Source organism: Gopherus flavomarginatus, chromosome 7 (assembly GCF_025201925.1).
Source record: "Gopherus flavomarginatus isolate rGopFla2 chromosome 7, rGopFla2.mat.asm, whole genome shotgun sequence".
Lineage (NCBI taxonomy): Eukaryota > Metazoa > Chordata > Testudines > Testudinidae > Gopherus > Gopherus flavomarginatus.
Window position 1 is genome coordinate 58,059,486 of NC_066623.1, and position 24,652 is coordinate 58,084,137.

General features: G+C 42.3%; 2 protein-coding genes across 7 annotated transcripts in view; both read left to right on the forward strand.

Annotated features, from left to right (window-relative positions):
* The window catches only part of LOC127055870 (myb/SANT-like DNA-binding domain-containing protein 2), a 371,855-nt gene that overhangs the window by 282,165 nt on the left and 65,038 nt on the right, over window positions 1-24,652 (forward strand). The gene's annotated exons all lie outside the window — the stretch shown is intronic.
* RASAL2 (RAS protein activator like 2) overlaps window positions 1-24,652 on the forward strand; it is a 283,345-nt gene that overhangs the window by 232,860 nt on the left and 25,833 nt on the right. For 5 of the 6 annotated variants that reach the window (XM_050962981.1, XM_050962978.1, XM_050962979.1 and 2 more), the window contains 5 exons: window positions 1,359-1,468; window positions 13,301-13,454; window positions 17,540-17,638; window positions 18,321-18,875; window positions 21,272-21,416. In XM_050962981.1, the coding sequence (XP_050818938.1) occupies window positions 1,359-1,468; window positions 13,301-13,454; window positions 17,540-17,638; window positions 18,321-18,875; window positions 21,272-21,416 (1,063 nt within the window). Of the gene's footprint in view, window positions 1-1,358; window positions 1,469-10,626; window positions 10,920-13,300; window positions 13,455-17,539; window positions 17,639-18,320; window positions 18,876-21,271; window positions 21,417-24,652 lie in introns of those variants that run through there. The other variant, XM_050962983.1, reaches the window with a different exon arrangement.

Genomic DNA, 24,652 nt, shown 5'->3' on the forward strand with positions numbered 1-24,652 from the left:
TCAAGGAGCATTAGGTAGCTATTGCCTATCCATTACCAAAACTTTGTAGGGTGATGCCTGGTAAGGATCACCGCTAATCTGGGGGATAGCAAGCCCCAGATGTAGCAGCAGATGCAGGAAACAGACTTCTTTCAGCATAGTAATCATTTCACTGGGTTGTGCGGCTGTGCAAAGGTTTGGGGAGCACTTCTCAAGCAGCTGCATTGGTGCAAGTTCTTTCCTGTTTCAGCTGGTATTGTGTTTGGGGAGGAGGCGATCTCCTTCTGCTCAGAAGATCTTTACCAATTTTAGGAGAAGATGGTGGGAGAGACTTTTATTAATCAGCTGCCCTCCTCACATTTCCCTTAAAGAAGGCTGAATGAGGGTGAGGATTTTGGCATGTAGTGCTAACTGAAGAATTTGTGGGTGGTGGGGGAGAGGAGTTTTCTCAGAATTTTCTGTAAGTTTTGGCCTGCGAAATGCTTGGCCTCTGAAATGCTTCTCTGCATTCGAAAATTGAACAGAGCCTACACTCAGTCCTCCACCTCAAGAGGTAGTTAGAGAAGGAGGGAAGAGGGGAACCAATTTGAGTTAGAAATTGGAGAGAGAGGAGGAAGGCAACAAGTGAATTTTCAACACCAGTGAAAGTGGAACTGTGTTTGACATCTCTTATAAAACTCCCTTGACCTTGCTTATAGAGAAACAATCTGTGAAGTTAGGCAAATTTCTCTTACCATGCTATGCTTTTCCATCAGGAAATAAAATTTAACTTAGATGCATTTGATATATCGCGTGACAGCTATGCTGAGTTGAAGTGAAATATCTATGTCTGACTTTCATCAAAAAGAAGAAAGAGAGGTGTTTCAGCAAATAAAATGTTGCTTAATCCTATTGGATTAAGAATTTCTGAATTTGCATTGATTGGGCCAGGAATGCTTGTGTTGGCAAACCTTGGAAATAATTTGGCACGATGTGGCTTAAAATGCATGCCATGTACTCAGTGATTTACAGGACAGAAGATGAGATAAGCAAGCAATGCTGAGCTCAAAAAATTCAGTGTGTTTTCTCTTAACAAAATACTTGGGTGTGGCTTCCATTGCTCACTCATTAACACAGCTGTACTTTAACTGATGATCTTGTAATGCAATCTGTATGTCATGCAGTCAAAATTTGGAAATGTCACGTTACTACTGTTTGTACTATAACTTCTCCTCTTGTCATGCAGTAATTTTTATTGTACCTTAATGGGATTATGATCAGTTTGAGTTTTGTTGCAGACTGAAGCATTTTTGGTTTAGAAAGTAGAGAGAGGCCCATTTGTTTAGTCATTACTTGCATAAGCATTTCCCTGTTTCACTTGTTATGACTCTTCATTTTAGGGCTTCTTCAGCAAACGTCTGAAAGGCTCCATCAAGAGGACAAAGAGCCAGTCAAAGCTGGACAGGAATACAAGTTTCCGTCTTCCATCTATCCGCAACACTGATGACAGGTAGGAGTCTCTGCACTTCCTCGGAAGGAGGCTGGTAGTTTCAGCTCAACTCTTCCAAAAGTGCCTGGCAAAACATGTTAAGCATGTGTAAGCATGCCTGCAAACTGACAGAAATGAGGGACAACTAAAGTGGTTTTGTTTTTTAAACTAGCAGAAATATATCTGTTAGCCTGTTAAATTGTTAAATGTTGCACATGCTTACATCAGATGAGATTGTCACTAGTCCTAAAGATGACTGGTGAAAAGGGGTTTGCTTAAGTGTCTGCACTAAAATATCTTGTTTTGTTGGTTTTTTTTAGCACTTCTCCTCCCAGGTCTCCAAACACCTTATAACCATTAAGTTTCACAATACAATACTGTGGCCCTGTCTGCATTAGAGGAATTTGCACCAGTGTATTTACACCACTGCAAACACAAATATCCTGATGCAGTGCATCTTCATTAGGGGTTGTGTGATGTAGTTACCATGCAAATCCCTAACATATACTGTACTGCAGAGCATCACTATTGGGGATTCATACTGTTGTCAAATACAGGCATGTAGTTACCGCAGTGTGAATTTCTCTAATGGAAGCAGGGCCTATTCTTCAGAAAACTAGAAGTCGAGGCTACAGCTCCCAAAATTCAGAAGCTAGTTTGGTTAGACCCACCTTGTGCTCTCAGTCACTGTATCTAGGCTTGTTTGTGTTTTGCTGGTGGCTTGGGGAGGGGCAATTATATTTTGTTTTTTACCTGCCTCAACTGCATTTTTCGCTTTTGTAAAGTGTCATGATTGTCTTAATTGGAAGCCAGACAGGTTATTTTTTACTCCATGAAGCCCAGTAGTAGAGTTGGATTGAGTGGTAAATGGACTTCCCCTACTTAGGACCCTGACAGGCTTCTTTGACTTTACAACATTATTGTGTGTGTAATGCATTTTCACTCTCTCTGCTGGGCTGAATTCATTATTTGTGTCTTGTCATGCTGCGCTGCTTCAATCGATAGTGCTGCCTTCTCTGTCTAAAAAGCAGCGCATAAAATAGTGGAGACAGCAAGGCTTCAGATGTTAGAGGCCTTGTTAGCTTTGTGAGTTATGGAGAAACTGTTCACAGGATGTAGCCAACAAAGTGGATGATGTGCTGCTCCTTCAATCATGGCCATGTCACCCATGCTGTTGTGGCTAAAGGTCTGTCATAAACTCATATTATCAGACACTTATAATTCAGCTATGAAAATTTACTCCATAGGCTTAAGTGTGGTAAATAAGGTCACCACCTGGTGATATCCTATTATTTTTAATGGGGGATTTAAAAAACTTTAAACAAAGTTTTCTGATATAAAATCTCACACCCATGAGTAGTACAAAGCCTGTGTGATGGGTTGGATCACAGAAACCCCCTTGGGGCTGCCAACTGATGTGCCCAGACTACTACTTTCCCTGCCAGTTTGGGACTCCAGAGCCCTGCCTGGCTGTGCCAGACACACTTGCAAGCCACAAACACGGACCCAGGTCTGAAGCACGTTCCACATATTGCAAGCTTAACTGAAAGCAGCTTAAGAAATGTTCCTGTCTTTAACACTGAGATGCCCAGCTCCCAACAGGGTCCAAACCCCAAATAAATCCATTTTACCCTGTATAAAGCTTATACAGGGTAAACTCAAAAATCGTTTGCCCTCTATAACACCGATAGAGATGCACAGCTGTTTGCGCCCCTCCCCCAGGTCTCAATGCATACTTTGGGTTAAATAATAAGTAAAAAGTGATTTTATTAAATACAGAAAGTAGGACTTAAGTGGTTGCAAGTAGTAACAGACCGAACAAAGTGAATTACCAAGTAAAATAAAATAAAACACACAAGTCTATGCCTAATACATTAAGAAAACTGAATACAGATAAAACCTCACCCTCAGAGGTGTTCCAGTAAGCTTCCTTTTACAGACTAGTCTCCGTCTAGTCTGGGTGCACCAATCACTCATACCGCCTGTGGTTACTGTCCTTTTGTTCCAGTTTCTTTCAGGTATCCTTTGGGGGTGGAGCTGCCATCTCTTGAGCCAGCTGAAGACCAAATGAGAGGTCTCCCAGGGGTTTAAATAGACTTTCTCTTGTGGATGGATACCCCTCCCTCCCCCCTCCAGCTACAAGATGGAGTTTTGGAGTCACATGGACAATTCACATGTCCATGCATGACTCAGAACTTACAGGTAGCAGCCACGGTTCACATGCTACCTTGAACATCCTCACGTAGACTTCTTACATGGATCCGAGCCTTCCAAGATCCATTGTCCATTAAGTGCTTCTTGACTGGGCACTTAACTTGCAAATTCCTTTCTAAAGAATCTATTCAAATGCCTTACTAAGGCTATTTAAAATCAAACAAGTACACAGCCAATATTCATAACATCGAATACAATAATGACACATGCATACAAATAGGATGAATATATTCAGTAGATCATAACCTTTACAAAGATATGTTACATGGCAAATGTAGCATAAAACATATTTCAGTTATGTCATATATACATTCATAAGCATATATATGTCACAGCCTGTATTTGTGTTCCTCTGGCTACACTTGGTTTCAGCTGAGAATGCTATCTTGCTACATTTGAACTGATGGACATTTGCTCTTACTGCATAAGGGAAGCACTGTTTTCTGGGGGGCGAAAGGAGGTAATTGCATTTAACACCAGTTACTTTGGTGTAGAAGCTGGCTACTGTACACCCTATTTTTAATCCTAGAAAACGGCATATGGGTTGTTAGCATGCAAACATGAATGATCAGATAGATCTAAAGGACTCCTGGGCTGTCTTGGCAATGATTTGCAAACTGTACATTCTATTTCAGGCCCTGATGGCATTTGGCACCATCAGTCTGTTGTGTCAGTGTGCCATGATCCTCTTAAGACGCCTAGGGCTGGATTTAAAAATAATGGCTCAGTGGGCAAATGAATTGAGGTGTTCCAGTGATAGGGCCCAATGTAGGAGGTGATGAAACAGGGAGCTGGCAAGGTAGATGCAAAGCATGGCAGCCTGAAAGGGAGGCTGGCTGGAGTGATTGAAAGCTGCTGCTTTCCCTATCTCTCCTCTCCTCGGGCTCCCACACCAACTTTCCCTCTTACAGCGCTGTCCTCAGAACTCCCACATGTAAGCCTCTTGCCCCAGCAGTCTGTACCTCCCACACATCTTTGTCACCTTTCCCCATTCCCCTATCAACTGTGCAGCTCCTACTCCAACACCTCCCCCACCTTGTGCCTGCACCAGAGATGCTGCTGGGGGGGGCCAGACAGGAGTTGCTAAGATAGTTGGGGGTTAAGCTGCTCTGCTTTCTAATACCAAGCTTGCTGCACTCTCTGAGCATAGCAGTTCTTTTTCTGGGAAGTGGCCAGAGGGCGTTGTTGGCATTTTTGACTTTGCTGGCCCTTGGCCCTGTGACATGAACATTGAATTTTTAATATATTTGCACAGAAATTCTAAAGGACTCAGCAGGAGCTATCACAGGCAGCCAAGAAATCTAAACAATGAAGACAAATCCTTTCTCATTTGGAGAAGACACTAAGTTGGGTAGATAAAGGCCCAAGGTGAAGCAGCGAGCCAGGAGAGAATAGTTAGGCTTCATCTACCAATAATAAAATTCACCCCAGCATCTTTATTGCTATCAATAAATTAACTGTTCTGTAAGAGAGTATTACTCTTTTGCTTGAAGTGTGTAGCAATTTCTTTGGACATCACAGATGCTCTGCCAATGCATTTGTAAAGTGTTGTGCTACAGGACAATGAGGGAAAAGAATACTGCCTCAATCTCTTTGGAAGGAAATTGATGAGCATTTGTAGCAGTACTGACCTCCTGGGCACCTTATGTGGAAGAGATTGAATGTTTAATGGAGTTGTGTTTGCATTAGTGGTCTCTTATCCGGAAATGCACCACCCGAATGCAGCATCTTTGAAAGTGTGTAATTGTATACATTACCTTAGTTTATAAGTACAACCACAAAGGAAGCTAAACTCCACTGTACAGTAAATCTTACCCAATGATTTTTAGTAAGTTTCACTTTGAAGCCGAAGGTCTCAGGAAACACAGTTGGCTGGTATGGTATGAAAAGACAACTGAGAATTCACGTGTGAATGAGGCAGTGAAGACAGAAAGAGATAGCTAAAGTACCAGAGAGGGTGGTGGGGTGGGAAGAGGAAGAGGAATTTAAAAAAAATTTTAGTCTCCTTTAAAACAATATTGAGTTTATTTATTCAAAGGACAAAAGAGGAAGATGCAACCATTAAAAATAGCTTGTGAACAAAGGTGAAAAATTAGCATTTGTTTTTCTATAATTGTGTTTGTTTAATATGAATGAATTGGCATTCTTCCCAACCTCCGGTGTCATCACTGCCCCTTTATTATTATTGGTTTATTACATAAAAAAACTTTCCTTGCCTAATCTGTAGTGAATCTTACCACCCATATCTGAGGAGATATTCACAAAGGATTTCATGGCGTTATGCAAGTTTATAGGGCTAGATAGGCAGGAGACTTACTTCATCCCATTTCACAAAAAAAAGCAACATTATTATTAGTAGTAGTAGTAAAATACACAATGTCATTAACTTACCCTAAAATCATTCACAAAAATAAGCTTCTTCCTACCAGGTGGATATGGAGAGAGATGGATATTGCAATTTCATTTTTCTAATGGTTCCAAGATGTTCAGGTTCTATAGTGATAGAGGTGCAATTTATAGATAAATACCTATAGATGTCAGGAGATTTACCTATTCTGGTGTGTTTCAGGATTTGGTATTGCAGATTTGTATCTCATTCAGGATGTTGGCAGGTAGTGCCCTGTGAGCAGAATTGTTTTGAGGTAGAGAGATGACCCAGGAACATTGTAGGGAAGGGCATTTGAAAATGAGAACTGCCATACAGGATGCAGCTGAGACTGCAGCAGTGGGGAAGCAATTGATCATCCAGCTTAAATATACTGAAACTGGATTCAAAACCAGGTTTCAGTATATCTGGCTGGCATATCAGGCCAGCTCTTCAAAACTGGGATGTTAACAGCACAATACCTATGCACCCAGTCTGGGTCTGCATCTTCCACAGCACTGTTTTGTCACTGACTTACCTCACTTCAGCTATTCCAGCTTCTGGCTATCTCCTGAGCAGAGCCTGCTGTGCTCACAAAATTGTTTTGGATCTCACAGTGCTCTAGCTTGAAACTTCCAGACTCCCTTTTCATTTGTGACAGGCCAGATTTGAATGGAGTTGTCCAGATACTGCATCCCAGAGAGATACTGTATTGGATGTATGTATCTCATGTTGCAAGAGCATTTGGCACCATTTACTGTGTTTGCTTTCACATTTTTCCTAGGCTGGTTCCCAATGCATTCATCTCACACACTTGCATCTTACATGTGTTGGGAGAGTCTTCCTAAAGCATAAAAACATATCTACTGAATCTAAAGATAAAACAGCAGAAAAGGTTCACGGATAACATGGTTTGGATAGGAGATGGGGCAAGGAGACCAAATTAATATAGTCAGTTTGTGGCTGAGAGTCTGAGAGCATCTCCAACCGGCCTCATAATAAAGATGGTTGAGCCTGGTTGCATATGCTCTCGGCAACGGCATTAAAGCTCTTTGAACAGCTGGGAGGGTTTTGCCCTGCTGGGATTTACTGCCACGTGGGAATCCTCCTGATTTAGTAAAAGTGATGTTATGGCATTATAAGATATTCGTAGTTGGCAAACGTTCCTTTCTGTGCTTGCTAAGAATGGACCCTACCAGGCACCAGGGCAGCTGATAGCCATGGCTTTGGGATTCGTGGTGAAGCGCTACCGCTGCTCTCAGACCAGCTTTTTCTACTATTGGTAGGTCCTCTCATTTTTTTCCCCTCAATTCTTTGCAGTACGAAGGTGGAAAAAAGATAAGATAAATGGAAACAAATTGTGCAGTGTTTTCACTTTCTCATTCATTCATTCTACTTAATCCTTGTTTTAAAAAAAGTGGGTGATTTTATCCTGTTTGAGATTTGGGGATAAAATCTGTATTATGTAATTTGCTATTAAGGAGTGACTCACTCAGGAGCACTCATTCAACATATGTCATTTCTGTCTAGATATTGGAGAGTGCCAGGTGCGGGAGGAGGGGATGAAGCAGGTTGTCTCGAAGGAAATGTCTCATTGGTCATGTTCTAGTGAGTGTTTCTCTCAGCCACTGCTTTCAGGTCTTATGTAGCTGCTTTGTTCGTCAGGAAAAATTGAACAAGCCCACAATGTTAAGCTTCCTGTCATAAACCTTCACTTTGTGGATACAGACTCTCTCCTGGCTGCCAGTTCAGTTGGCCCCTTTATAAACATCCCCCTTCATGGCAGATGCATATCTGTAATCCACAGTGCACTGTCAGGCATGCAGAAAGGAGGCTCCACCCTACATAGTATATTTCCATAAATAGCATTTAAATGAAACATTATAGTTAAGTATCTGCTTCAGCAAAATAAAGGAGTCTGAAATGTTAGCAGTAGGGACTGTGATTGTCAGAGGAAAGATAATGTTATGATTGTGAAATTCAGCAGGATGTTCTGTGGCACCATATGAGATTTATGTTAGACAAGCTGTGATCTGTACGGAGAGAGAGCTCGAAGGGGTTTGAAATTAAACATGCATGGTTCAAACAATGAGTTTAGGGCTTTGGGTAGGGCCCTGCAATTAAACAAGATCTGAATCTCTGTGCTCAGAAAGAGCAGAGGTTCTTGTTTACGTTTGAGTTCTGTTCATTGTCAACAAATAAACTAAAGTTTCCAATAGTGAATAAACATACATATAATAAAACTGGTTAGACTCGTGGAATTGTTGACCAAGTAATGGGACATTTTGCTAATTGATAGTTGGAAAATCAAGCAGGGTGTGGTGCCTATAGAATGAATGCTTGCCATGGGAATCCACTGCTTCTGCCCTGGTTGAGTGCACCTGTACTTCCGGACTGAGATGCTGTTGCTGACTTGAGGGTTCAGTTCAGCAGACCTGGGATTCCTAATTGCAATGTTGAGCAGAAACTCCACCACACAGGAATCCAAGTTCTCTCTTGATTTTGTGGATAAGTATTGAATCAATCCTTTTGATCTTAGGAAGTATCTGTATTACTGCATCGGTGTTGTGTTGTGGATTTTTCTGAAGCATACAGGCATAACTTTCTGGACAATTTTTTACTTTGAGGACAGTTGAGACATGGGTTTTAGTTGAGTGGCTGGGCTGAGCAGAATTCAGCTCTCTTTACTAATATAATTCTAGTCAATGTTCTTGAGCTTTACCTTGATTTGTTGATGAAGAAAAAAAAACATGGGATTTTGTTCCTTCAGTGCTGTACTTATTTAATGTTTGGTTTTAGATTATTGATATTCCCGTGTTGGCTTTTGGAACAATATAATGCTCTCTCTAGTATGATGAGTAACTGAAAGCCTTTTGCACATTGTAGGTGGCTTTTAAATAGGTCAAAATCAGCAGGACAGCTTCATTACCAAAGCAATTAGATTTTTAACCCTTTTCCCCCTTACGCTTGCTAGAATACAGTAGTGGCTCATTAATCGATTACCGTGTGTCAGATGCTGCCATTGGAAGCCTGAGGTTTTCAGTTCCCAGTCTCCTCTACTCAGAACTGAAATCCTCCTGAAAAGGAGAACTACTGAATCATGATGTGCAAGGAGACAGGGTCAGATTGGGGTTGGAGTTACCTTGTCAATAGTGGTGGGATTTGGCGGTTGGGTCAGTGTCAAAGCTCTGATTGAGGAACATGCGTGCTCCACTATGAGGACCACTCCCCATCAGCATTTGGAAAGAGGTGAGAAGTTGAAATGTTTTCCCTCACACTCCTCCTAACGCTACTTCTCATGATAGAAATGGTTGGTTGGTAATGATGCATTTTAACCATCTGTTCCCTTATGTGGAGTTTTTACCATGTGCAGTAGATAGAAGAAATAGTAGGGAAAAGGTTAATCATTTAAGGTTCAGTGTAATTGAAATCAGGATTTGGGTTGTTAATGGGGCTGTTTAATAGAAACAGATTTGTGCAAACAACCCTTCCCCCACGCTGGGCCTGCTTGATCTTCCTGTTTATAGTAATCCTGCTTCTCTGGGATTACCTCTCTCTTCACAGACACTCTAAGTAGTACTTATTTTTCCAATAGCTTTCCATCTAATACGGGAAAGGCTCTTTTAATCTGGCATCATCACTGGATATTAGAAAAATAAGTGAGTGTTTTTGAGTTATTAACTGTGTGTCTATGCCAGAGAGGTAACGGGGTGGGCAAATTGTCTATTTTATTAATTACAACAGAATGTTGGGTGAGGCTTTTTTAACAGAAGCAGAAAACTGTTTTAATAGAAATAAAATTTATTTTTATTGCAATTGCCTGTGACTGAATTATGTCCCAAGCAACAGTATCATAGATACTAAACAGTTTTACTAATAAATGACAAATACGTTGTGGCAATTGCAGATGCATTCATTCACTTTTAACCCAACAAACAACTCTCCAGTATCACTGTGATGTCAGAATGAGGTTGAGTTTTAATCAGTTGATAGTTGTTTGCCTGGCAGTGCTGAAAGGAACCAATCACCAAAAAGAAATCTGTGCAGGAGAAAATAGAGTCACTTCCAGGGATTGCTAAAACTTATTCACAGCCCCTCTCCCCTGACCAAACAAGACTATTTTATATTCAAGTTGATCTGAGATAAAACCACGTTCAAAATTAGTAGGCTAAAGAGAATGCTGCAGAGGAAACAAAACAGATGTATTAATAAAAAATTTAGCTTGCGAGGTGGGATATGGTAAATGTCTCCCAGTGGGGGAAGATCATATGTGAAGAAAGATAAATAGAACTTCTGTGATGTATTTTTCTTCAGCCCCCGCCCCATTCTTAGTAGGCCACTGGCTAGCGGTTTTTTAAAGATATTTTTCCCTCCTTGCCATTCTTTACTATCTAGGATCTAGTTAACTTGTTAAATCCAAGGAAGAGCAATTCCCTCCTTGCTTGAAAGGTTACCTTTGCCTTGTTGCAGAGCATGCTCCCTGAGCCCTGCTGGCTGCTGCTTCTCCCTGCTGTCTTCCAGCTCTAACCTCCTTATAGATGCAGCACCATGGAAACAGGCCCAGTGTTGAGCAGGCTGCGCACCGCCAGGAACCTTGTTTGTGTCACCTAAGGGGCAGGATCCAGCATGACGGGCGAGGAGAAGGGATATTACTAAACGTGTATGGATGGAGTAGCTTTTCTTCCTACCAATGTTCCTGCCTGGCCTAAAATTCATCTGAAACTTTTAACCAAAGGCTTGAGATAAAACTACTGCTGGATTTTGTGAATTTCTTCCTCTGCACACCTGGATTTCTTTTCTGAGATGTAGCCCAGAAAAAGATTTAAAGAGGCTGTGATGTGGCACCACTATGATTTGGGGGTGCACTGCCAGATGGCTGTACAATTGCTTCATGTAGGTGAGCTTGATTGATGTAAATTAGAATGTGTTGGCCATTTAACCCTAGGATGCTACAAATGTGATGGCTTAATCAGGATTTGTGAAAAGTTGCCTTGTTTTGGAAGGGGTCATCTGTCTTCTCCTCACTTCTGACCACCCCATATTCTTCTGCTGTGAGCTGTTGGGGCTGAAATTAGCTGTGGGCACTCTCAGCCAGTTCCCTGGCATCATTCACTAAAGGACCTTCTTTTGGAACTGAATTTGCTTAGAATTTGGGAGAGTTGCCACTTGGGTAGCCAAGTGACCTCAGCAGTTCTTTCTTTAGAGGAGAAATTTAAATTAGAGAGAGGATTTTGCATAGAATAATATTAAAGTGGTACATTGTGGTGTGTTTATTTTAGACTAGCCCTACCTAATTGCAGCAAGTGTTCAATTATACATGGCTGAGGTTTGATTTTCCTTGGTACAAGCTGCTGCTGTAACCTATTATAAAAAATCACAGTGCAGACAAAGTGCTCATACTAATGTTGTCAATTTGTATTTGAAATCTTTTTGTAGCATCCATCTTATCAGAATGCAGCTGTTCCCTCTGTTTAGATCATTTTAATATATTTAGTGTAACCTACATTTTCTCTGAGAATGTCTAAAGATCCCATGTGAATCAACCGGCATGCCAGAAGTAGCTTATCTTGTGCAAAACTAAAATGAGGTGAACTCTGCTTGCTGCTTAATATATTTATCCTTCATGGTATCCATGTCTTGGTAAGCTGCCTTAGAACTGGTGAAGATGCAAACAAAAATGCATTTGGAGAAGGCTTCCGATTTTCAAATATCCCTCGATAAAGCTGCTGCTATGGTATTGAGAGTTTAAGATTTCTTTAATATTATGAAGTATTGAGTTTTCTTAAAAAAGAGTTTCAAGGGGAAGTACAATTTTTCAGAGAATAAAGCTTCCGGCACAGCTAACAAAACCTTCCCAATCCTTCTTTGAATAGCCATTCGTAAATGTTTTTGCTTTGAAACTAAGGGCTTGTTTACACTTAAAACGCTACAGTGGCACAGCTGCGTCGGTGTAGCACTTCAGTGTAGACACTACCTATGCCAACAGGAGGGGATCGCCCATCAGCGTAGGTAATCCACCTCCCTGGGAGGCAGTAGGTAGGTCGACGGAAGAATTCTAGCATAGTTTGCATGGGGATTTAGGTCAGCTTAACAATGCTGCTCAGAGGAGTGGATTTTTCATACCCTTGACCGATGTAGTTAAACCAACCTAATTTTCTAGTGTAGACCAGGCCTACATTGTGGCCCAACTATGATGGGAAACCTTGGTGAGAAAGTATTGCTTTAAAGTGCAGCTCTACTCTGAAAAATGTGTGCACTACTACTCACACATCTGCTCCTCCTTATGCTTAGTCTTATTTGCTGTGCATTGCTGAATAGTGATATAGGGTTAAGCATGTGTTTAAGTGCTTTGCTGAATCGAGGCCTAGAGTAGCAAATATGTTTTTACTGTTTTTATCCCTGTTCACGCTGCAGAATCAAATGCAGTAAGAGAGGGACCTGGATTCTATTCCTTGTTTACTATCAGTCATTTCATTTACTAAGTTCCAGTTACAGGGATGATCAGTTAGACATGAGTAGCCCCACCAAAGTAGTGCCACTGAAAGCACAATTTTACCTGCAGAACCTTCTATTCCAGGTAGTGATGCACAAGGAGGAAGGAACCTGAGGTGATGACATTTATTCTGGAGTCAGAAACCTGGTACTCCACAGTGCCACTTTGACAGTAGACTGCACTAGATCTACTTTATTTCACGCAGGCCTTGTCTACACAAACACTTAGGTCACAGCAAGCTGGGGTGAGAGTCTACTCTGCACTAGCCTGCAGCGCAAGTGCATGTGTGGACCCTGTGCTGCACACCCAAATTACTGTAGTGCACTTCAATCTACCCTGCTTTGAAACAGTAGATTAAAGTGCACTGACAAGTTTGTAGTGCATGGCATCAGGGTCAACATAGACACTTGGTGCCTGGCAGGGTAGATTTATACCCCAGCATGTCACAAACTAAGTTTTTGAATAAACAAGCACTAACATACAAGTATCACATGGAAACTTAATTCTGAAAATATTGTAAACCATTTGACATGCAAAACTGATCCCAGAACTCTAAAGGTGACAACTTAGCTGGAGGTGTGTGTCTTTGAGAAGTCAGCAAGAGCCAAAAAGGGACTGACAGAATTTATTTTCTTTAGGGTTATAAAGTACTTGTAAAATTGTACAGACTGGTTAACCCGTCAGTCTCAATCTTCCTTTTGTTTCTGGATCTTGCCAAATCTTGTTCAGGAAAGGTCTCCCTGACCCCCTCTTATTTTTCCCCTCTTGTTCTCTTTTTCAGGTCTCGTGGACTGCCAAAGCTGAAAGAATCTCGTTCACATGAGTCTTTGCTTAGCCCGGGCAGCGCAGTGGAGGCATTGGATCTTGGGATTGAAGAGAAAGTCTTTGTTAAACCGCTTCACAGCAGTATCCTTGGACAAGACTTCTGCTTTGAGGTAAAGAAACTCCACCCTATAAAAGTACAGATTGCATGGTGTGGTCAGTCAGTATGCATCCCCAGTGTGCACTGTTTTGTGATTTCCTAAGTGAGTGAATAAATCCGTTTTCTCAGACATTTTGAGGTTATGATGTAGACCATCATCATAAGATTCTAAAGTCCTTGGGGCTAATGACATCCATCAGTCAATGGGAAGAAATATTTTAAGTGACTATACTCTTCTAATTGAATGTCTGTGTATCTGATACATATCTAAGCATTTGTAATGTGCATGCAGATATATGGCTTAAGCTAGCTTGTTTCACTCCTCATAATCTGAATTCTTTTACAGTACAGTTAAAAAAAAACAGTTAAATATGACCAGTCATAAACAGATAGTTAGGGTTAATGCCTCTTTTACCTGTAAAGGGTTAAGAAGTTCACCTAGCCTAGCTGACACCTGACCAGAGGAACCAATGGGGGAACAAGATGTTTCAAAAGGCAGGAGGGAAGTTTTCCTTTGTTTTAGAGTTTTGTTTCAGCTGGAGTGAAAAAGATCAAGGAACCAGCCTCTTATCAGAGTAGTAAGTTTTAGAAAGGGATAAATAGGTTTATGTTTATTTTCTTTGTAACTTCTCTTGGTACCATTAAGGGAATGATCAAAATTGGGTATTTGGGTATTTTTTTGTGTAACTAAATTTCTGCCCAGGGGAACATCCTCTGAGTTTTGAATCTGTTGTCTGTGAGAGTAGCTGGTATGCTAATCTCTCCCAGAGAGTTTTCTTTTACCTTTCATTTCTTTAATTAAAAGCCTTTTTCTTAATACCTGATTGATTTTTCCTTGTTTTTAGATCCAGGGGGATTGGATCTGGACTCCCCAGGAATTGGTGAGGGAGAGGAGGGGGGATGGTTAAATTCTCCTTGTGTTAAGATCCAAGGAGTTGGATCAGTGTTCACCAGGAACTTGGTGAAAAAGTCTCTCAAGGCTACCCAGGGAGGGGAAGGTTTTGGGAGGAAAGGGGGTGTTCCAGACGGAGGAATCTGGATGGTGGCAGCGATACCAGATCTAAGCTGGTAATTAAGCTTAGAAGTGTCCATGCAGATCGCCACATCTGTACCCTAAAGTTCAGAGTGGGGAAGGAACCTTGACATGACCAGATTGAGAAGTCAGCTGATAAGAGCTCTGCTCCAAAAGCCCTGTTCTGGCAGGTTATTGAGGAAAAGCTTGAGTAAACAGGCCTTGCAGGTGTCCGGAAGGTCAACAAACTTGTACTTTGTCAGGCAATCAGGGGATTAAATTCTGTGGCTCAGGGCTTCTGGTGCCCACTGGCCTTCTCCCTCGCTTCCCTGCATTCATATTATGAGGCTGTTAGCAACAGCACCGCGGCCGATCTTGGTTACTAGCATACCATGTGAAGAAAGTGGCCTCTAAGTTAGAAAGGTCTGTAAAGTTAGTGGAAGGGTACTAAAGTTATATTACATAAATGTGCTTTTAAATTGGATAAACCCTACCTAAAACACCTGTCTAAAGTTGACAGGATGAACAACATATTATCAAGTCCTACTTCAAGGCCATCATGCTCAACACCATGTCATGGGCCCACTTGGTTTTCAGTGGAATTATGCCTGGGATGAATATGGCCCTAGGTGTCTAAATCCCTGACACAAAGATCTGTTTGCTGCCTTGAAAACTGCTCTATCAGAACTCCAAATATATCAGTCTCATCTCTTTTCCTTAAGGGAACACGTTCAAAAGCTGTTCCAACTCATTTCAGAGTAGTATCTGTTGTGTGGATATTGATCTCAAGGCCCAAAGAGTTAAAGGTACCTATAATCTCATTCACTGTCCAACATTAAACAGAGATAGGTAGGTTTGGGGTTATTTTAAACAGAGGCCTTGGTTTTACTCATTAACTTGACAAACACCCAAAAGCATTTATTCAAATGAAAAATTTATTGATTAAACAGAAGACGGAACAAGAAATCAAAGCAAGCATTTATATTGAAACTCAGGTTGAGTGATTATGCAAAAAACAAACTTAGTCAAAACCTTTAAAGCCTTTCTCCTTTTGGAGGCAAAAGATCAGTCTCTTATTTTCAGAACAACTTTTCTTTGATGAAACGGAAATTACTTTTACTCCAGCCTTGATGTGTAGAGTGCATTTACTTATCCTGGGCTTAACAGATAGACACAAGGCAGAGGAGAGACAGGTGAGAAAAGATGGGTGAAATAAGCTTTTGCGGATTAGTTACAGGAGGATGCTTTTGGCTGGCAAGTCGACCATGACACCTGCTACTTGGATCCCAATTTACGATCTGGTCAGGGACATCATCTTACTGGATGTTTTCTTAATAGACAAGGCATGCTTGGATGAATACAACATAGCTGACTTCAGGATTCGATGAAAAGCCAAAAGGGTGAGGGCGAGAATAGGAGAAAAGAAGGGAGGGCATAAAATAACAGCACAAAGCTGGGGTTCTCAGACTGGGGGTCAGGACCCCTCAGGGGGTTGCAAGGTTCTTACATGGGGTGGAGCTGCCAGTCTCTACCCCAAACTCTGCTTTGCCTCCAGCATTTATAATGGCGTTAAATATATTTTAAAACATTTTTAATTGATTAGGGGTGAGAGTTGCACTCAAAGGCCTGCTATGTGAAAGGGGTCACCAGTAAAAATGATTGAGAATCGCTGCAACAAAGGAAGGGGAAATGATGCAGGATCTTACGTGCCCCTGCAATGCTGGCAATTATATATCCCTGCTAATGGGCTTGAGAACTGGATGTCACAATCATGTGATGACTTTCAGCACTCACAAGTGAAAATAAAGTACCTTGAACAAGATTAAGGCCAGCAGGCCTTCCTCTCAGGAAGAAAGTCCTTTAGATGAGTCAAGGTGAGCTGGGATGAGTTGCAGTGCTGGCAGTTCGGGGGATAAGCTGGGACTCAGGTGGGATGGGATATGAGAGGGAGAACTGAGCTGAGCTGATCATGTCTTTTTTTCAGTCTCTTTAAGAAAGGGTAAAAGCGGGTGTCATAGTTCATCTCCCTCAGTATTTTGTTCACCAGTTAGGCCTCATATCCATCACACCAATTTTGGTCTATTAAGTCTGGTTCCACATCTTCCGTTTTAAGCAAGCATAATTTCAACAATCTTTGGATTATATCAACATGGCCTTTTTGGTTTAGATTAATCAATCTTCTTTGTCTGGTTCTTTTGCACTTGTTACAGCATTCCGCATTATGAACAACTTGACCTATTTTTCATGGTTATTGTAACATCTTACGAACTTTCACATACTTTTTACATCTGAGCTCACAATAGAAGTATACTTTGTAGGCTCAATAGTCACAACATAGCCCATTGGCTGAAAGCATTTCCTATTCTGCTTCAATCTTCCTGGGTAGATGGAAGACAGCTGGTGAAATAAATGCAAAATTTAGTGCTAAAATTTAGTCTTAAAGTGGTTTGCCCATGCTCGTATATCTGAATGAGAAGAACAGGGAGAGCTGGCAAGGCCAAATAAAAATTGAAGCAAAATGCGACTCTCTCCTTATATGCACAAACAGAGCTAGCATCAGTTTTGCTCCAAGTGGTGGTGTCTCTTCCTAAAGCAGAGTCAAACATTTTGGCTGTTTCAGCCCATTGATGTGTATAGTACCCAGAGTGTGCACTTTTTAGCTTCCTGAAGACAGTATTTCCAGTGACATCCAGCAGGGATTTTTGTGCATCAGACCTTTCATCAACATGTGACTAGCTCTTTTCCTACACCTGCTCTGTTAATGATCAGATTGTCTGCCTTGGGGACCTATGGGGATATTGCAAGTATCTAGAGGCTGCAGTTCAGTTAGCATGTGCACAAATTTCTAATTGCTGACTACATCCTTATTTTACAGTCTCTCAGAACATTTGGGTAGAACAGTGTGTTTCCCTTCAGTTTTACACCCATCTGAGCTGAGGGTTTTTTCTCTGCATTCGGTGTGCTTTTCAGACTTGTTCTTTCCCCGCTTTCATATTTGCTTTCGATGCTTGAAAGTCACCTATGACTTTTGGTCCTTTTTCTGCTTTGCAGTCTTACCAGAACTGGACCTATTGTTTGTGTTTCAGGTAACCTACTCCAGTGGCAGTAAATGTTTCAGTTGTTCCTCTGCAGCAGAGAGAGACAAGTGGATGGAAAACCTACGCAGAACAGTGCAGCCTAACAAGGTAACAGAAGAGGAAGCTGCAAGAACATTAACAGCAGTAAAATGTATATGACATGATTGGATTCTTGTCCAGATATATATCAAACCATCACAGAGGTGCTCGCCTATTTAATTAGGTTGATCACACCAAAGAAGCTACTGAGGAAGGAGGCCACTCTTGGTGTACCAAAACCTACCAGGCACCACTTTTATATAAAGTGCAGTAGGCTAAACCTTTAACTAATATATTCGTGTTACCTTGCCTCCTGATCCTCATCTCTCAGAACTTCTGTGCAATGACACTGATCGAGGAACTACCATTATCAGTCAGGCGAAGCGTCTGGTTGCTAGGCTTTAGCTTGGGTTCCTTCTAAAGTGTGACCCAGGAGCAAGGATACAGAGCATCATAGCCCAATAGAGGGGATAGCTCTTGGTAACAGAGTGATTTCTGTCTGTGTTTTTTAAACAAAAACATTTCTTTTACTGAGTTACCAGAAATTTTATGAATCTGCCATCTTCTTAATGGCAGAAGCGAAGAGCAAGTTTGTGTTCTGAACCAATTTGATCAAATTGATTCAAAGGTGATCAAGTAGCAATGTATAAAATACACTCATTGCGTGATCAGTGTTTTCTGTTTGAAAAGAAAATGCTCTTTTTCCTCATCACTTTCTCTAAATCAACACTGAGCTTTTTGTTCTGCACAGGACAACTGCCGTCGAGCCGAGAATGTGCTCCGTCTCTGGATCATTGAGGCCAAGGACTTGGCTCCCAAGAAGAAATACTTCTGTGAGCTGTGCCTTGATGACACTCTGTTTGCCCGCACCACCAGCAAAACAAAAGCAGACAACATCTTCTGGGGCGAACACTTTGAGTTCTATGGCCTCCCGCCCCTCCATAGCATCACAGTTCACATCTATAAGGATGTGGAGAAGAAGAAAAAAAAAGACAAGAATAACTATGTAGGACTGGTCAACATCCCCATGGCCAGTGTGACTGGCCGTCAGTTTGTGGAAAAGTGGTACCCAGTCAGCACACCTACGCCCAATAAAGGGAAATCAGGGGGGCCTTCTATTCGGATCAAGTCCCGATACCAGACCATCACCATCCTCCCCATGGAACAGTACAAAGAATTTGCAGAGTTTGTTACTAACAACTACACCATGCTGTGCTCAGTGCTGGAGCCTGTGATCAGCGTGAGGAACAAGGAGGAGATGGCCTGTGCTTTGGTGCACATTCTTCAAAGCACTGGCAGAGCCAAGGTAAGAGCAGAAGGAACATGTCACAATGATTCCTGAGGCTCATAAGCATTTCTCGTGGGTTTAAAAAAAAATTTTTTTTCACAGACTAGGAAGGCTGGGTTTGCATAAATTTAAGTAGAGATTAAGATGGAACTAGTATAGAGGTGTACAGCCCTGAGAATGAGAGTTAGAGGAGGGGAACACTACCAAAGGGGAGAGGCAGTAGAGGGGAAGCGAAGTAAAGCAAAGCAGAGTGAGCGTGGGCAAATCCTTTATAAAAGGAAGGCAATATAGGTGTGCAACTCATTACCAAAGGCAGAAGTAGAATCTGTAAGTGCGAATATATTTCAAAGAGCTAGATGTAGACACTTAGAGGAGATAATTATTGCAGGGTTAAAACATTAGCCATGTAGGTGGAAGGACTTCATAGCATCCTACCATCACAGAATGTTACGTTTGTACCTTGAGTACATAGAACTGTTTCCTGCATTGCTGGATAGGTGATGCATCATGAACACTGTAGCATCAAGGGGCTTGCAAATAAAATGTTGTCAATATGTCTTATAAACAGTGAACACAGCAAGGATTCACCACAGTTAACATGGATGATTAGCACTTGGATTAGCCTAGCTGGATTGTGAGTAGCCACCCTGAAAAGCCATACCCGCATTGCTGCATCCTCACACTGGTGCTGCACTCACTTGTGTGTGTCGCTCAGACTTCTCAGGCATATCCCATGGTTCTTCATGTGCAATAAGCTGAGCTGCTCTATGATTGTATCCCAACATGTCTGTCCTTCTGGGTACGCGGGGCATTGTGGGAAGACATTAGAGGACTATCCTGCTCAAGGGGTCACTTTGTCACTGCAAAGCAGGTAGATTACCAGCCTGAGTGAAAGTGGTGCCCAAGCTCTAGCCTCTATGACCCCCAGCTGTACCAGCTACCCTGAGTTTTTAAAGCACAGCCAAACTTGAATGAGCCAGGTGTTGTGTGTGGACGGGAATGTTTACATAATCCTTTAACTTTTATACACTATATTTACCATCTTCCATGGCACATGTCCCTCTCAATAGAATGTCCTTTATGATCAAGCGTGATGAGAATTCAGACAATATCATTTGCTTGTCTGATCTAGAGCAGTTTACAGCTAGAGTAGCTCCTGTAGCATTGAACTGTAATAATTCTGGCAAGCCATCTCCAGATTCCCTCAATGTTCCTTGCAACAGATAAGTAAATTAGCATATTAAAGCTCTGCCTTTGTAGTGCTTGTATTTTGGATTCTAACGTACTGGTGAAATCTTATGACGTAGGATATTACAACCTAGAGCTCTCAAGTGAGCAATCCAGGATTTTGTTATATTGTTGTTACACTTGAATCTCACTAATTTACACTGATTGGTAAAACTGTTTCCAATTTTTAGAGAAAATAAAAGGCAAGTAAATAACAATAAAGCAAGGATAATGTAGTTTGATTGTAGTTATTGGAGACTTCCTAGTATACTAGTAATGTGCTTCAGTAAATTTTGTGAAGTAGCATTTTAGGGATGTGTCAGAGGCTGCCACTTTTTTTTCTGCAGATTAGCAAGCTTCTGTTGTATTATTCACGGAGGCTTGATGGGATGTGGAAATATGTAGAAAACAAACGAAAATTTGGTCTCTGCCCCCAGGAGCCTTACAGTGTCTGAGGGTGGATTCTGGAAGGGGCTGGTTGCTTCCTGTGGGATGCTGAGTGCCCTCAGTTCCTGCTGGAGTAAGCAGCTGAGGAATTCAATCACCACTGCAGGACGGAGTCCTGTATTAGGAGCTTGCAGTCTGCTTTGATTCTTGCCCATTGTTCTGTCTGGCCTGCCTGATAGCCTGAATGCAGTTCAACACAATGCTAAATCAAGGCATAGTAGGAGTGCTAACTTTGTCTCCTAAATCCCCAGCCCATTTTATGCTCATTAATTTTCTTGGTCTAAATCCTTCTTAATAAAATTCCTGTATTCAGTAAAAATTTGGATTTGCTTTCCTCCTGATATTTGAGTTTGGATAGCAGGGAAACACACAGGTAGTTATCTCTAACGTGCATCAGTAAATCATGATTATAACATGTCAGCCATGAAGGAGTGAGTATATCATAAAATGTCCAAAAAAGCTTAGTTGTAGGGAATTTTTATTTAGAGGCTTGCTTCCACCTTTGTAATTTTACCCACCAGTCCCAGCTGCTATTCTAGCTAATCTGTATAGCCCCAGTGCTGTAATATTTGCGTGCCTTCCCTGAGGCCAGGCACTTCAGTTCAATTATCCTCTCATCCTGTTTTGAGGAGTTCAGGGCTCCTTTTACTCTTCCCATCTGGGTTCTAAAGTTGTTTAAAAAGCATAGCATGATTCGGTTTGGTTAATAAACCTTATTCCTGCTGGACTTTTTCCCTCAGGACTTCTTGACCGATCTGGTGATGTCTGAGGTAGATCGCTGTGGAGAGCATGATGTTTTGATCTTCAGGGAGAATACGCTTGCCACCAAAGCCATTGAGGAGTACCTGAAGCTGGTAGGGCAGAAGTATCTTCATGATGCACTAGGTAAGAACATTCCAGTCTCTCTCTCTCTCTCTTTCCCAGAACCTAGAGCCAAACACTGTCAGAGCAATCCGCCAAGTAACTTGGTTGTTCTTTGAGTATCCTGGTGAGAAATGCATTGACTGCTACTCCAGCCTCAAGGCTGGAGTTGGTTCTGTGGCTCTAGGAACCCCATGTACTGAGATCCAGGCCCCTTACCACATAGCACCAGATCCACTGGCCTCAGCCAGTGCATACAGCAGCACACGAATCTTTCACCTAGGGGACTTGTGACATGTCCCTTGCATGTACTCCTGAAATGCTGCTCTCTCACCATATGCAGTAGAACCTCACTGGTTCTGCTGCATCTGGGCCCTTTGTGTTTATGGAGCACAGAAACAAGATTTGGCTCCTAAGATTTGCAGCAGCTGAAAAAAGTTCACACTCGCTTCTGTGTGGATTAAGGTGTCTTGTTTAATGGTTATCTCATACCAGTGCTCTACATTTTTCTAGGTACCATCTTTTCCCTTGATTCTCCTTATTGATTTAAATGTCATATCTCCTCCTTATGATTATGGAGTATGTGAATAGGGATAAAAGTGATTTTGATAACCTAACAACTAGGAAAGACACTGACAACATAGATGAAGTTCAGTGCTTTTGCATTGTGTAAGCTTTGCATCTGGACATTTGCTGGTGAATCCAGTATCACGTATTATCCCAGATGAAAGAAGCTAAGTGGAAATTTCCAGAAAGGGTCAGTAGTGTTCTGCGTAAACTTGCATAGCCCCTTTGGTGGGGGAAAGGAACCATAATGTTGAAGATGTTCCATACAGCAGGGCAGCCCAAAGTCCCACCTGAAAACTGATATGCACCTAGTGGTGTGAGGCTGAAGGCAAAGCTTATCATCCGCTGGATTTTATTGCTGGGGAACCTCCAACCAAGCTGTTCCTGTTCATTTGTCAAGGAAGGTACAAGTCCAAGCCGGTATTAGGGTTGGGTGCATGTATGTATTATAACAAAGATTTGACAATTTGCATACACATTAGGTGCAGCATTGAGCTACTGGCAAATTTGCAGGGTGGCCTTCTGAGTCACAAGCTTTGGTCATGACCTCTGCTTTTAAGCAATTAATTCAATACCCTGACAGTCATATTTCTCTTAATCCCACCCTAACCTTCTAATGCTGCACCAGATGCAAACAGAAATATTTAGGGTTACATGTGGCCAGCTGGAGAGAATGAGGTTGTGCGGCTAGTGAGTATCACAAACCAGAAGAACCTGCTTCAGGCTGTTCCAGGGACCCTTTGAGGATGCTTGTTTGAAGTGCTCTTTACTCAGGGAAAAGAACAGAATCAGTTGTTCTTTAGTTGCTCATCTCAGCCTACATGCTTAGCTCTTGCTCTTGTGATGTCCCAGATCTCGAACCCAGACCTAGGAGTCCATGGACAGCAACTGCATCCTGTCCTCCACCCAAGGTCTGCTGAAACCTGGTGGGCCATGAAGCTAGTAGGACTATAGCCTCAGTCAAGGCACCATCCACAGGAGCCCTGACTGGAGGATTGTCCAGCTCTGCAAGTTGTTCTAACCATGCTATTTAAGCCAGAAGGTGGCACAGAAAGTTTGCCCAAGCAACAAGGTGATTTTCTTCTTGTGGCTACATTGGACCCTGCTTGTTCTTGTACCCAACCCTGTTCCTGATTCCTGCTCCACTCCTGTCTCACTCGTGTCTTCGCTCCTGTTCCCACTGTGCTCCATCCCCATGCTTGATCCTTGCCTCTCCTCTAGTGCCTGCCCTCACTTCCAGCCATCAATGACCAGTCCTGGCTCCGACCCCAGCCTCCAACCCTGACTTTGGCTTGACCCTGGGCTCTGACTTTTGGTATCTGACCTCAGCCCTGACCCTCAGCTTCAATTCTTGCTTCTGACTCTGGCTCGACCCCTGACTCTGGTAATTAGAAATCAACTCTGGTGCTGACCCTTGGTGCCATTCCCCAACCTGGACACCTGTTCTGTCCACTAGACCTGACTCCTGCTCTCCTAGGCCAGACCACCTACATCCCCATAGCAGCACTCACCCCAGCCCTCCCAACTTCCTGCCTTCCTAGCCTTACCCCCCTCCCAGCAAGCCTAGCAGACTCATCCTGCTTGTCTACATGTCTTACCTGCACAGAGACACTGCTGGCTCTGTGCCGTTCCTCCCTGCCCCCGCCTCCCCCCCCCCCGCCCCCGCAAGCTTTGCTCTTGACACATGCCACTGCCAAACAAGTAATCCCAGCCACAAGTGCTATCCCAACATTGGGTATGTCTACACAGCGACTAGACACCTGTACCTGGTCCATGCCAGCCGACGTAGGCTGCAGGGCTATTTCACTGTCATGTAGACGTGGGAGGGTCCCAAATTGGGCTCCAACCTGAGCCCAGAAATCTTTATAGCAATGAAACAGTCTCTTAGCCTGAACCCAGCAAGCCCGGGTGAAAAGATTTGGGTAAATGTACTACCTGTCCTGCTTGCAAAGCCGTTGGTGGTTTGGTTTGGGGGTTTTGTGTTTGTTTCTTAAACAACAGTTTTTGCACAGACAGTCCTTCTGGCATAAACTCCAAAGTGAGGACACAACTCAGGAGTCATTGAATCATTAAGCAGATAAAGGAAGATACCCAGTGCACAGCAGCAGTTTAAAAAGTAATGAGTATGCTGGAGTCCATATGAGAGAGAGTAGAAAATACACTGACATTACAGAATATCAACCAATGGAGGCCCCACCATGCCCAGTCTGAAGTTTTGTGTCCAATTTCAATTGCCTCACTTTAAGAAAGAGAGGGTAGAAATTTAAAAGCGCTAGAAATAGGCGGCAAAGATTCTGCAAGATGTAAGGATGACAAGACTGCATAAACCAGGATTGGTTAACCTGGATTGAATTATTCCCAGTTGCAAAGAACAGAGTGAAAACTGGTGAATCCTCCTCTTTTACCATGACTCCTAATGCAAGAACCAGGTGACACTCAATGAAATTAAAATACAGTAAATTTAGAACTAATAAAGGTAAAAAGTATGGTCAGATTCATTGCCAGAGAAGGTCACAAAGACAAGTAGCCTGGCTTTGCATTTTAAAGGGATGGATAATTTTATGATCGCTAATAACATTTGTATTTATGCAAAAAGAGGTAAGGATAATCATTCTTTAGGGTGTAAGCTGATATCTTGCAGGGGTCAGAAAGGAATTCTCCCTCTCATCTTCCCTGTCCCCCAATGTACAGCA